Here is a 12981-nt window from a genome sequence, read left to right on the forward strand (position 1 = left end):
CACACACACACACACACACACACACACACACACACACACACACACACAGGCACACACACACGCAGACACAGACACACACACACACACACACACACACACACACACACACACACACACACACACACACACACACACACACACACACACACACACACACACACACACACAGACACACACACACACACAGACACACACACACGCACACACAGGCACACACACAGGCACACAGGCACACAGACACACAGACACACAGACACACACTCAGACTCAGACTCAGACTCAGACTCAGACACAGACAGACACACAGCATTATTCATGGTAAAAAGTGTTTTGAATGGCTTTGCTTTCCAGGTGACTATAAGACACTTTGTGGAAACATCATCCCTGGCTTCAAACTGGATATTGAAACTGGGAAAGCAGTGGGTGAGACATACTATTCTGCTCCTACTTAGTCAACTTGTATCCTTTTTACATTAACCACATTCACTTCTGGTCCTAAAAAAGTTATGTGGGGTCTCCCGAGTGGTGCAGTGGTCTAAGGCACTGCATCACTGTGCTAGCTGTGCCACTAGAGATTCTGGGTTCGAGTCTAGGCTCTGTCGCAGCTGGCCACGATCGGGAGACCCATGGGGCAGCGCACAATTGGCCCAGCGTCGTCCGGTTTAGGGTAGGGTTTGGCCGGCAGGGATGTCCTTGTCCCATCGCGCACTAGCGACTCCTGTGGCGGGCCGGGCGTAGTGCACGCTGACACAGTCACCAGGTGTACGGTGTTTCCTCCGATACATTGGTGTGGCTGGCTTACGGGTTAAGTTGGCATTGTGTTAAAGAAGCCGTGCGGTTTGATTGGGTTGTGTTTCGGAGGACGCACGGCTCTCGACCTTCGTCTCTCCCGAGTCCGTACGGGAGTTGCAGCGATGAGAAAAGACTGTAACTACCATTTTCTCCCCAACGAAATTGGGGAGAAAAACGGGTAAAAAAAACAACAACAAAGAACCATCTACAGTGTGACTAAACTTTAAGTAAAGATATGACAGATTTGTTAAAATTCGGTTTGCTTCCTGTTTCAGATATTAATGAGTGCAGAGAAATTCCAGGTATCTGTGCTAGCGGGGTCTGTATCAACCAGATAGGCAGCTTCCGCTGCGAGTGTCCCACCGGCTTCAGCTACAACGACCTGCTGATCATCTGTGAAGGTAACGTTGAGGAAACATTCAGTCCCTACTTCTCATTTTGATTGTAACGTTAAGGACATTTCAGTCCCTAAAGTTAGGTACGACTATAGCTGAAGAAACACCTGCTGTAACGTTAGATACGACTATAGAAACACCTGCTGTAACGTCAGGTACGACTATAGAAACACCTGCTGTAACGTCAGATACGACTATAGAAACACCTGCTGTAACGTCAGATACGACTATAGATACACCTGCTGTAACGTTAGGTACGACTATAGAAACACCTGCTGTAACGTTAGGTACGACTATAGAAACACCTGCTGTAACGTCAGGTACGACTATAGAAACACCTGCTGTAACGTTAGATACGACTATAGATACACCTGCTGTAACGTCAGGTACGACTATAGAAACACCTGCTGTAACGTCAGGTACGACTATAGAAACACCTGCTGTAACGTTAGATACGACTATAGAAACACCTGCTGTAACGTTAGATACGACTATAGAAACACCTGCTGTAACGTTAGATACGACTATAGAAACACCTGCTGTAACGTTAGATACGACTATAGAAACACCTGCTGTAACGTCAGATACGACTATAGTAACACCTGCTGTAACGTCAGGTACGACTATAGAAACACCTGCTGTAACGTCAGGTACGACTATAGAAACACCTGCTGTAACGTCAGATACGACTATAGAAACACCTGCTGTAACGTCAGATACGACTATAGAAACACCTGCTGTAACGTTAGATACGACTATAGAAACACCTGCTGTAACGTTAGATACGACTATAGAAACACCTGCTGTAACGTCAGATACGACTATAGAAACACCTGCTGTAACGTTAGATACGACTATAGTAACACCTGCTGTAACGTTAGATACGACTATAGAAACACCTGCTGTAACGTTAGATACGACTATAGAAACACCTGCTGTAAGGTCAGGTACGACTATAGAAACACCTGCTGTAACATCAGGTACGACTATAGAAACACCTGCTGTAACGTCAGGTACGACTATAGAAACACCTGCTGTAACGTCAGATACGACTATAGAAACACCTGCTGTAACGTCAGGTACGACTATAGAAACACCTGCTGTAAGGTCAGGTACGACTATAGAAACACCTGCTGTAACATCAGATACGACTATACAAACACCTGCTGTAACGTTAGGTACGACTATAGAAACACCTGCTGTAACGTCAGATACGACTATAGAAACACCTGCTGTAACATCAGATACGACTATAGAAACACCTGCTGTAACGTTAGATACGACTATAGAAACACCTGCTGTAACGTTAGATACGACTATAGAAACACCTGCTGTAACGTCAGGTACGACTATAGAAACACCTGCTGTAACGTTAGGTACGACTATAGAAACACCTGCTGTAACGTTAGATACGACTATAGAAACACCTGCTGTAACGTTAGATACGACTATAGAAACACCTGCTGTAACGTCAGATACGACTATAGAAACACCTGCTGTAACGTTAGGTACGACTATAGAAACACCTGTTGTAACGTTAGATACGACTATAGAAACACCTGCTGTAACGTTAGATACGACTATAGAAACACCTGCTGTAACATCAGGTACGACTATAGAAACACCTGCTGTAACATCAGGTACGACTATAGAAACACCTGCTGTAACGTCAGGTACGACTATAGAAACACCTGCTGTAACGTTAGATACGACTATAGAAACACCTGCTGTAACGTTAGATACGACTATAGAAACACCTGCTGTAACGTTAGATACGACTATAGAAACACCTGCTGTAATGTCAGGTACGACTATAGAAACACCTGCTGTAAGGTCAGATACGACTATAGAAACACCTGCTGTAACGTCAGATACGACTATAGAAACACCTGCTGTAACGTCAGGTACGACTATAGAAACACCTGCTGTAACGTTAGGTACGACTATAGAAACACCTGCTGTAACGTCAGGTACGACTATAGAAACACCTGCTGTAACGTTAGGTACGACTATAGAAACACCTGCTGTAACGTCAGGTACGACTATAGAAACACCTGCTGTAACGTTAGGTACGACTATAGAAACACCTGCTGTAACGTTAGATACGACTATAGAAACACCTGCTGTAACGTCAGGTACGACTATAGAAACACCTGCTGTAACGTCAGGTACGACTATAGAAACACCTGCTGTAACGTTAGATACGACTATAGAAACACCTGCTGTAACGTCAGATACGACTATAGAAACACCTGCTGTAACGTCAGGTATGACTATAGAAACACCTGCTGTAACGTCAGGTACGACTATAGAAACACCTGCTGTAACGTTAGGTACGACTATAGAAACACCTGCTGTAACGTTAGGTACGACTATAGAAACACCTGCTGTAACGTTAGATACGACTATAGAAACACCTGCTGTAACGTCAGATACGACTATAGAAACACCTGCTGTAACGTTAGATACGACTATAGAAACACCTGCTGTAACGTCAGGTACGACTATAGAAACACCTGCTGTAACGTCAGGTACGACTATAGAAACACCTGCTGTAACGTTAGATACGACTATAGAAACACCTGCTGTAACGTTAGATACGACTATAGAAACACCTGCTGTAACGTTAGATACGACTATAGAAACACCTGCTGTAACGTTAGATACGACTATAGAAACACCTGCTGTAACGTCAGGTACGACTATAGAAACACCTGCTGTAACGTTAGATACGACTATAGAAACACCTGCTGTAACGTCAGGTACGACTATAGAAACACCTGCTGTAACGTCAGATACGACTATAGAAACACCTGCTGTAACGTCAGATACGACTATAGAAACACCTGCTGTAACGTCAGGTACGACTATAGAAACACCTGCTGTAACGTTAGATACGACTATAGAAACACCTGCTGTAACGTTAGATACGACTATAGAAACACCTGCTGTAACGTTAGGTACGACTATAGAAACACCTGCTGTAACGTTAGATACGACTATAGAAACACCTGCTGTAACGTCAGATACGACTATAGAAACACCTGCTGTAACGTCAGATACGACTATAGAAACACCTGCTGTAACGTTAGGTACGACTATAGAAACACCTGCTGTAACGTTAGATACGACTATAGAAACACCTGCTGTAACGTCAGGTACGACTATAGAAACACCTGCTGTAACGTCAGGTACGACTATAGAAACACCTGCTGTAACGTCAGGTACGACTATAGAAACACCTGCTGTAACGTTAGATACGACTATAGAAACACCTGCTGTAACATCAGGTACGACTATAGAAACACCTGCTGTAACGTTAGATACGACTATAGAAACACCTGCTGTAACGTCAGGTACGACTATAGAAACACCTGCTGTAACGTTAGATACGACTATAGAAACACCTGCTGTAACGTCAGGTACGACTATAGAAACACCTGCTGTAACGTCAGATACGACTATAGAAACACCTGCTGTAACGTTAGATACGACTATAGAAACACCTGCTGTAACGTCAGGTACGACTATAGAAACACCTGCTGTAACGTCAGATACGACTATAGAAACACCTGCTGTAACGTTAGATACGACTATAGAAACACCTGCTGTAACGTCAGATACGACTATAGAAACACCTGCTGTAACGTTAGGTATGACTATAGAAACACCTGCTGTAACGTCAGGTACGACTATAGAAACACCTGCTGTAACGTTAGATACGACTATAGAAACACCTGCTGTAACGTTAGATACGACTATAGAAACACCTGCTGTAACGTCAGATACGACTATAGAAACACCTGCTGTAACGTCAGGTACGACTATAGAAACACCTGCTGTAACGTCAGGTACGACTATAGAAACACCTGCTGTAACGTCAGGTACGACTATAGAAACACCTGCTGTAACGTTAGATATGACTATAGAAACACCTGCTGTAACGTCAGGTACGACTATAGAAACACCTGCTGTAACGTCAGATACGACTATAGAAACACCTGCTGTAACGTTAGATACGACTATAGAAACACCTGCTGTAACGTTAGATACGACTATAGAAACACCTGCTGTAACGTCAGGTACGACTATAGAAACACCTGCTGTAACGTTAGATACGACTATAGAAACACCTGCTGTAACATCAGGTACGACTATAGAAACACCTGTTGTAACGTCAGATACGACTATAGAAACACCTGCTGTAACGTTAGATACGACTATAGAAACACCTGCTGTAACGTTAGATACGACTATAGAAACACCTGCTGTAACGTCAGGTACGACTATAGAAACACCTGCTGTAACGTTAGATACGACTATAGAAACACCTGCTGTAACGTCAGATACGACTATAGAAACACCTGCTGTAACTTCAGGTACGACTATAGAAACACCTGCTGTAACGTCAGGTACGACTATAGAAACACCTGCTGTAACGTTAGGTACGACTATAGTAACACCTGCTGTAACGTTAGATACGACTATAGAAACACCTGCTGTAACGTTAGATACGACTATAGAAACACCTGCTGTAACGTTAGATACGACTATAGAAACACCTGCTGTAACGTCAGGTACGACTATAGAAACACCTGCTGTAACGTTAGATACGACTATAGAAACACCTGCTGTAACGTTAGATACGACTATAGAAACACCTGCTGTAACATCAGGTACGACTATAGCTGTGCTTCTCTTTTCCTCGTGTACTTTGATGTTGTTGTCATTTTTGGTTCTGCCAGAGTTGAATATGTTTTCAGTTTGATAGTGGATTTACTAGATTTAACAGTAGAATGTCTCTCCAGCAGTGTGTATGATAGTGGGGGTTAATAGAGGTAACATTTCAGACCTGTGTCCCATTACAGTATTTGTGTAACACCCAATGGTGTCCCCCCTCTCCTCCTCCTCTCTAATTATTTGTCTTCTGTCTTTCTCGTTCTCTCTTTTTTACTCCGAGCCCCCGGGGCCAAATACACTGTCAATCTGCGTTAGGCTCTGTTGGTCGGCCCGGCAACACCCCCCCGAACGGTCCGCGGTTACAATGTGGTCGACCTGCCGACCGTGGAAGTCAGGGGAGCCCGACTGAGGCGCCCCTTTTCATGTCTGAGCAGTTTGTGTGTGGTGACCCCAAGAGGGAGAGTTCTTGTGCACTAACTGCATGTGGTTAGACTCTAACCACAGAAAAATACACAGCAAACCAATTATAGGTCTTTATTGGACTAGAAGTTGGCCTTCAAATCCCCAAAGAGAAAAAGATGTGGTTGTGCGGAGACATGGGGAGAGGGTAAAAGGCAAACTAGTCATTCAAAAGGGTTCATTTGAGTCAGTAACTTAAATAAGTTTAAATGTTTAAATGCAAAAGGGGGGGCATATGTGTAATGTGTAAAATCAAACCAATCAGACATAAAGGTGTATTTCAGTGAGAACGTGAAGCTTTGACAAATGTAACACGTTCCGAGGAGTGCTGGCGTAACAATGGCATGAACGTGGCCTTGTGCACTGGGTCATAATTGGATTTTGCTGCTTCACTGTTTAGCATGGCGTACATCACCGCCTCTCTTTTCCACATCATTTTGAAAAATGTATTTTTGGTGTTTTAGAGACATTTTAAACGCAACCAGATTATTTTTGTGTGTGTGGGGGGGGGGACCGAATTCTTCTCTCGTATGGATTTCTTCAGTTTGGCGTTACAAATCTAGTTGACACCAATCTTTATTTAATTTAGGATAACTGCAGCGGCGGTTAGGCTGGAAAGCCTTAATAATGACCCTCGAAAGTAACTGTAGTCATATAAGACGTGTCTATTTTAATCCAACACTTTCTGTTTTGATTTTAAATCTATATTTGTCCTCTTCAATCATTTGTAAGGTATTAAGGTGAAAGTACTATAATTCAGTCCTAGAGTTCCAATAATTTTATTCCGACTTGAAACACACTTTGTCTGTCTGTCTTTGATCTGTCTGTCAGTTTCTCTCTCTCTCTCTCTGTATGTCTGTCTGTCAGTTTCTCTATATCTCTCTTTCTCTGTCTGTCTGTCTGTCTTTGATCTGTCTGTCAGTGTCTCTGTCTGTGTCTGTCTGTCTGCCTGTCTGTCTGTCAGTTTCTCTATATCTCTCTCTGTCTGTCTGTCTGTGATCTGTCTGTATATCTGTATGTCTGTGATCTGTCTGTCAGTTTCTCTCTCTCTCTCTGTCTGTCAGTCTGTTTCTCTGTCTGACTGTCTTTGATCTGTCTGGCTGTTTGTCTGTCTGATCTATTTGTCAGTCTGTGATCTGGCTGTTCGTCTGTGATCTGTCTGTCTGTCTTTGATCTGTCTGTCTGTGATGTTTGTCTGTCTGATCTATCTGTCAGTCTGTGATCTGTCTGTCTGTCTGCGGCAGTGTAGCCTAGTGGTTAGAGCGTTGGACTAGTAACCGAAAGGTTGCAAGTTCGAATCCCCAAGCTGACAAGGTACAAATCTGTCGTTCTGCCCCTGAACAAGGCAGTTAGTCCACTGTTCCTAGGCCGTCATTGAAAATAAGAATTTGTTCTTAACTGACTTGCCTAGTTAAATAAAGGTAAAAGATAAAATCTGTCTGTGATTTTTGTCTGTCTGACCTGTCTGTCAGTCTGTGATATGTATGTCAGTCTGTGGTCTGTCTGTCTGTCAGTATGTGATATGTCTGTCAGTATGTGATATGTCTGTCAGTATGTGATATGTCTGTCAGTCTGTGATCTGTCTGTCTGTCAGTCTGTGATCTGTCTGTCAGTCTGTGATCTGTCTGTCAGTCTGTGGTCTGTCTGTATGTCTGTGATCTGTCTGTCTGTCAGTCTGTGATCTGTCTGTCTGTCAGTCTGTGATCTGTCTGTCTGTGATCTGTGTTTGTGTCTCTCTCTCTCTGTTCATCTAACTGCCTCTGATCATTCCTGCTGCTCTGGCTGCTCTGGCTACTTGTATAATTGCTATCTTAATCTGGTTTTGTGTTGTGTGCGTGCGTGTGTTTGGGTGTGTGTGCTTGCGTACTTGCGTCTGTCTGTGTGTGTATGTGTGTGTGTGCTTGCGCACTTGCGTGTGTGTGTGTGTTCCAGACATCGATGAATGTAGCAGTGGGGAGAACCTGTGCCAGAGGAACGCTGACTGTATCAACAGCCCTGGGAGCTACCGCTGTGAATGCTCCGAGGGCTTCAATCTCTCCCCCATAGGAGCCTGCATCGGTGAGACAACAGACACATACACTCCTCACAAATCCCACACATGCTACATCCCTCATGTACTCTATACCCTACATATGTGCACTGACCTGGGCTCATGGGTCTCTGGTCAAAAGTAGTGCACTACATAGGGAATAGGGTCACATTTGGGATGTAAATGAAAGTGATTCTCACCAGTGTGTCTTTGTCCTGGTGTGACCTATCAGACCAGCTGTAGCTTTTTACTGTAAAAGTCCAGATGCACTGTGGACAGGCAGCGACCGCCAACACCATATTTACCCAATGTCTCGCCCCAGTGTGATCCTTGGCAGGCCCGGGGCTCTGCCTTGTAAAAGAGCACTAAGCTACATGTCTGGAGGATTACCTAATGCACCCTGTGGTCTTGACCTGGTCTTATCTGGAGGATTACCTAATGCACCCTGTGGTCTTGACCTGGTCTTATCTGGAGGATTACCTAATGCACCCTGTGGTCTTGACCTGGTCTTATCTGGAGGATTACCTAATGCACCCTGTGGTCTTGACCTGGTCTTATCTGGAGGATTACCTAATGCACCCTGTGGTCTTGACCTGGTCTTATCTGGAGGATTACCTAATGCACCCTGTGGTCTTGACCTGGTCTTATTCCCCCCCCTCTCTCTCTCTCTCTCTCTCTCTCTCTCTCTCTCTCTCTCTCTCTCTCTCTCTCTCTCTCTCTCTCTCTCTCTCTCTCTCTCTCTCTCTCTCTCTCTCTCTCTCTCTCTCTCTCTCTTCCTCCTCCTCCTCCTGCCGTTGGGAAGACCGCAACGAGTGTCTGGAGATCACCAACGTGTGTAGCCATGGCGAGTGTGTGGACATCCAGGGGGGCTACGAGTGCAGGTGCCACCACGGCTTCAAGGCTACGCCCAACCGCAAGATGTGCATGGGTGAGAACTTTCTAGAAAACACTTCAGGCTCTCGCTTTCAACGGAGGCCAATGTAATCAATCCCAAATGGAGACCATTCCAAAGACCGTTTTTCACCTTCTGTTTTTGGAATATTGTGGTTGTCCCTGAAATGTTTCTGCCCTTTAGATATTTTTGGTTACTTAAGATCATGTCTTTCCACACTCCATTTGAGATAATTGACTGAAATATTTTGTAGTGTTACAACATTCAAATGTTTTCTGTCTGTCTCCAGATGTTGATGAGTGCGAGCGGTTGCCTTGTCGCAACGGAACCTGCAAGAACACAGTGGGCTCCTTCAACTGTCTGTGTCATACCGGGTTTGAGTTCTCACACCACAACGACTGCGTGGGTGAGCACCACTGTTCCCTGGTTCATCTAAAGGTTTTTCCTGCCCCCCCCCCCCCCCCCCCCGTTCTAGGCATGTCCTTTGAGGTTTTACACCCTGAAATAAATACTTTATGACAAATACATTTAAAAAAATGTCTTTAGAAGTAGAACTGCTACTTAAAGGGCATCAACTTCTCTTTTTTTGGAATATAACTTGTATTCGCTCTTGTATTGATGTGCTGTTTTGTGTTGTTGTTGGCAGATATTGACGAGTGTCAGACATCCTTTGGCGCGCTGTGCAGGAAAGGCCAGTGTATCAACAGTGTGGGCTCCTTCCAATGTCTGTGTGAGGAGGGCTACAAGCTAACCTCTGATGCCAAGAATTGTATGGGTAAGAACTGTCCTACTCTACTGTATGGATAAGAAATAGGAAATGTCCTACTCTACTGTGTGGATGAGAACGGTGCTACTCTACTGTATGGTATGGATGAGAAATGTCCTACTCTACTGTATGGATAAGAACAGTCCTACTCTACTGTATGGGTAAGAACTGTCCTACTCTACTGTATGGGTAAGAACTGTCCTACTCTACTGTATGGATAACAAATAGGAAATGTCCTACTCTACTGTATGGATAAGAACAGTCCTACTCTACTGTATGGGTAAGAACTGTCCTACTCTACTGTGTGGATAAGAAATAGGAAATGTCCTACTCTACTGTATGGATAAGAAATGTCCTACTCTACTTTATGGATAAGAACGGTCCTACTGTACTGTATGGATAAGAACAGTCCTACTCTACTGTATGGATAAGAACGGTCCTAATCTACTGTATTACATTTACATTTACATTTAAGTCATTTAGCAGACGCTCTTATCCAGAGCTGTATGGATAAGAACTGTCCTACTCTACTGTATGGATAAGAACTGTCCTACTTTACTGTATGGATAGGAATGGTCCTACTCTACTGTATGGATAAGAACGGTCCTACTCTACTGTATGGATAAGAACGGTCCTACTCTACTGTATGGATAAGAACGGTCGTACTCTACTGTATGGATAAGAACTGTCCTACTCTACTGTGTGGATAAGAACTGTCCTAATCTACTGTTTGGATAAGAACTGTCCTACTCTACTGTATGGATAAGAACTGTCCTACTCTACTGTATGGATAAGAACGGTTCTACTCTACTGTTTGGATAAGAACTGTCCTACTCTACTGTATGGATAAGAATGGTCCTACTCTACTGTATGGATAAGAACTGTCCTACTCTACTGTACGGATAAGAACTGTCCTACTCTACTGTGTGGATAAGAACTGTCCTACTCTACGGATAAGAAATGCCCTACTCTACTGTATGGATAAGAACTGTCCTACTCTACTGTATGGATAAGAACTGCCCTACTCTACTGTATGGATAAGAACTGTCCTACTCTACTGTATGGATAAGAACTGTCCTACTCTACTGTATGGATAAGAATGGTCCTACTCTACTGTATGGATAAGAACTGTCCTACTCTACTGTATGGATAAGAACGGTCCTACTCTTCTGTACGGATAAGAACCGTTCTACTCTACTGTATGGATAAGAACGGTCCTACTCTACTGTATGGATAAGAACTGTCCTACTCTACGGATAAGAACCGTTCTACTCTACTGTATGGATAAGAACGTTCCTACTCTACTGTATGGATAAGAACTGTCCTACTCTACGGATAAGAAATGTCCTACTCTACTGTATGGATAAGAACTGTCCTACTCTACTGTATGGATAAGAAATGTCCTACTCTACTGTATGGATAAGAACGGTCCTACTGTACTGTATGGATAAGAACTGTCCTACTCTACTGTATGGATAAGAACTGTCCTACTCTACTGTATGGATAAGAACCGTCCTACTCTACTGTATGGATAAGAACCGTCCTACTCTACTGTATGGATAAGAACGGTCCTACTCTACTGTATGGATAAGAACTGTCCTACTCTAATGTATGGATAAGAACTGTCCTACTCTACTGTATGGATAAGAACGGTCCTACTCTACTGTATGCATAAGAACCTTCCTACTCTACTGTATGGATAAGAATTGTCCTACTTTACTGTATGGATAAGAATGGTCCTACTCTACTGTATGGATAAGAACGGTCGTACTCTACTGTATGGATAAGAACTGTCCTACTCTACTGTATGGATAAGAACTGTCCTACTCTACGGATAAGAAATGTCCTACTCTACTGTATGGATAAGAAATGTCCTACTCTACTGTATGGATAAGAACGGTCCTACTCTACTGTATGGATAAGAACGGTTCTACTTTACTGTATGGATAAGAACGGTTCTACTCTACTGTATGGATAAGAACGGTCCTACTCTACTGTATGGATAAGAATGGTCCTACTCTACTGTATGGATAAGAACTGTCCTACTCTACTGTATGGATAAGAACGGTCCTACTCTACTGTATGGATAAGAACCGTCCTACTCTACTGTATGGATAAGAACGGTCCTACTCTACTGTATGGATAAGAACCGTCCTACTCTACTGTATGGATAAGAACGGTCCTACTCTACTGTATGGATAAGAACGGTCCTACTCTACTGTATGGATAAGAACGGTCCTACTCAACTGTCCTACTCTACTGTATGGATAAGAACTGTCCTACTCTACTGTATGGATAAGAACGGTCCTACTCTACTGTATGGATAAGAACCGTCCTACTCTACTGTATGGATAAGAACTGTCCTACTTTACTGTATGGATAAGAACCGTCCTACTCTACTGTATGGATAAGAACGGTCCTACTTTACTGTATGGATAAGAATGGTCCTACTCTACTGTATGGATAAGAACGGTCCTACTCTACTGTATGGATAAGAACGGTCCTACTCTACTGTATGGATAAGAAATGTCCTACTCTACTGTATGGATAAGAAATGTCCTACTCTACTGTATGGATAAGAATGGTCCTACTCTACTGTATGGATAAGAACGGTCCTACTCTACTGTGTGGATAAGAACCGTTCTACTCTACTGTATGGATAAGAACTGTCCTGCGACATCTACAGTAGAGTATGTCGTTCACGGTGGTAGGCTACTTTAACATGAGTGGTACTCAGCTTCGTAACATATTTCTAATGTAATACATATTATTAGAACTGTTTTTGGGATGATATAGCTATTTTTGGTAACACCTAACAATGAGGTCACCTTTACAAGTGTTTTTTTAAAGAGTTATTGTAACCTGTTACTGCTGTTTCTTAATGATTATTGCCATTAACCAAAGGTGAGTATGTCAAAGTATGATGGATAAAACATTTTCCAAAACATTTCCATGCTAATGTTGTGAT

The 12981-nt window shown here is 43.2% G+C and overlaps 1 protein-coding gene across 1 annotated transcript in view; it reads left to right on the forward strand.

Moving 5' to 3' along the window:
• The window catches only part of fbn2a (fibrillin 2a), a 222242-nt gene that overhangs the window by 171489 nt on the left and 37772 nt on the right, over positions 1–12981 (forward strand). The window contains exons 42-47 of the mRNA XM_071351419.1: positions 352–423; positions 1068–1193; positions 8259–8384; positions 9158–9283; positions 9537–9653; positions 9894–10022. Coding sequence (XP_071207520.1) covers positions 352–423; positions 1068–1193; positions 8259–8384; positions 9158–9283; positions 9537–9653; positions 9894–10022 — 696 coding nt within the window. The remainder of the gene's footprint in view (positions 1–351; positions 424–1067; positions 1194–8258; positions 8385–9157; positions 9284–9536; positions 9654–9893; positions 10023–12981) is intronic.

This window comes from Salvelinus alpinus, chromosome 18, assembly GCF_045679555.1.
Source record: "Salvelinus alpinus chromosome 18, SLU_Salpinus.1, whole genome shotgun sequence".
NCBI lineage: Eukaryota > Metazoa > Chordata > Actinopteri > Salmoniformes > Salmonidae > Salvelinus > Salvelinus alpinus.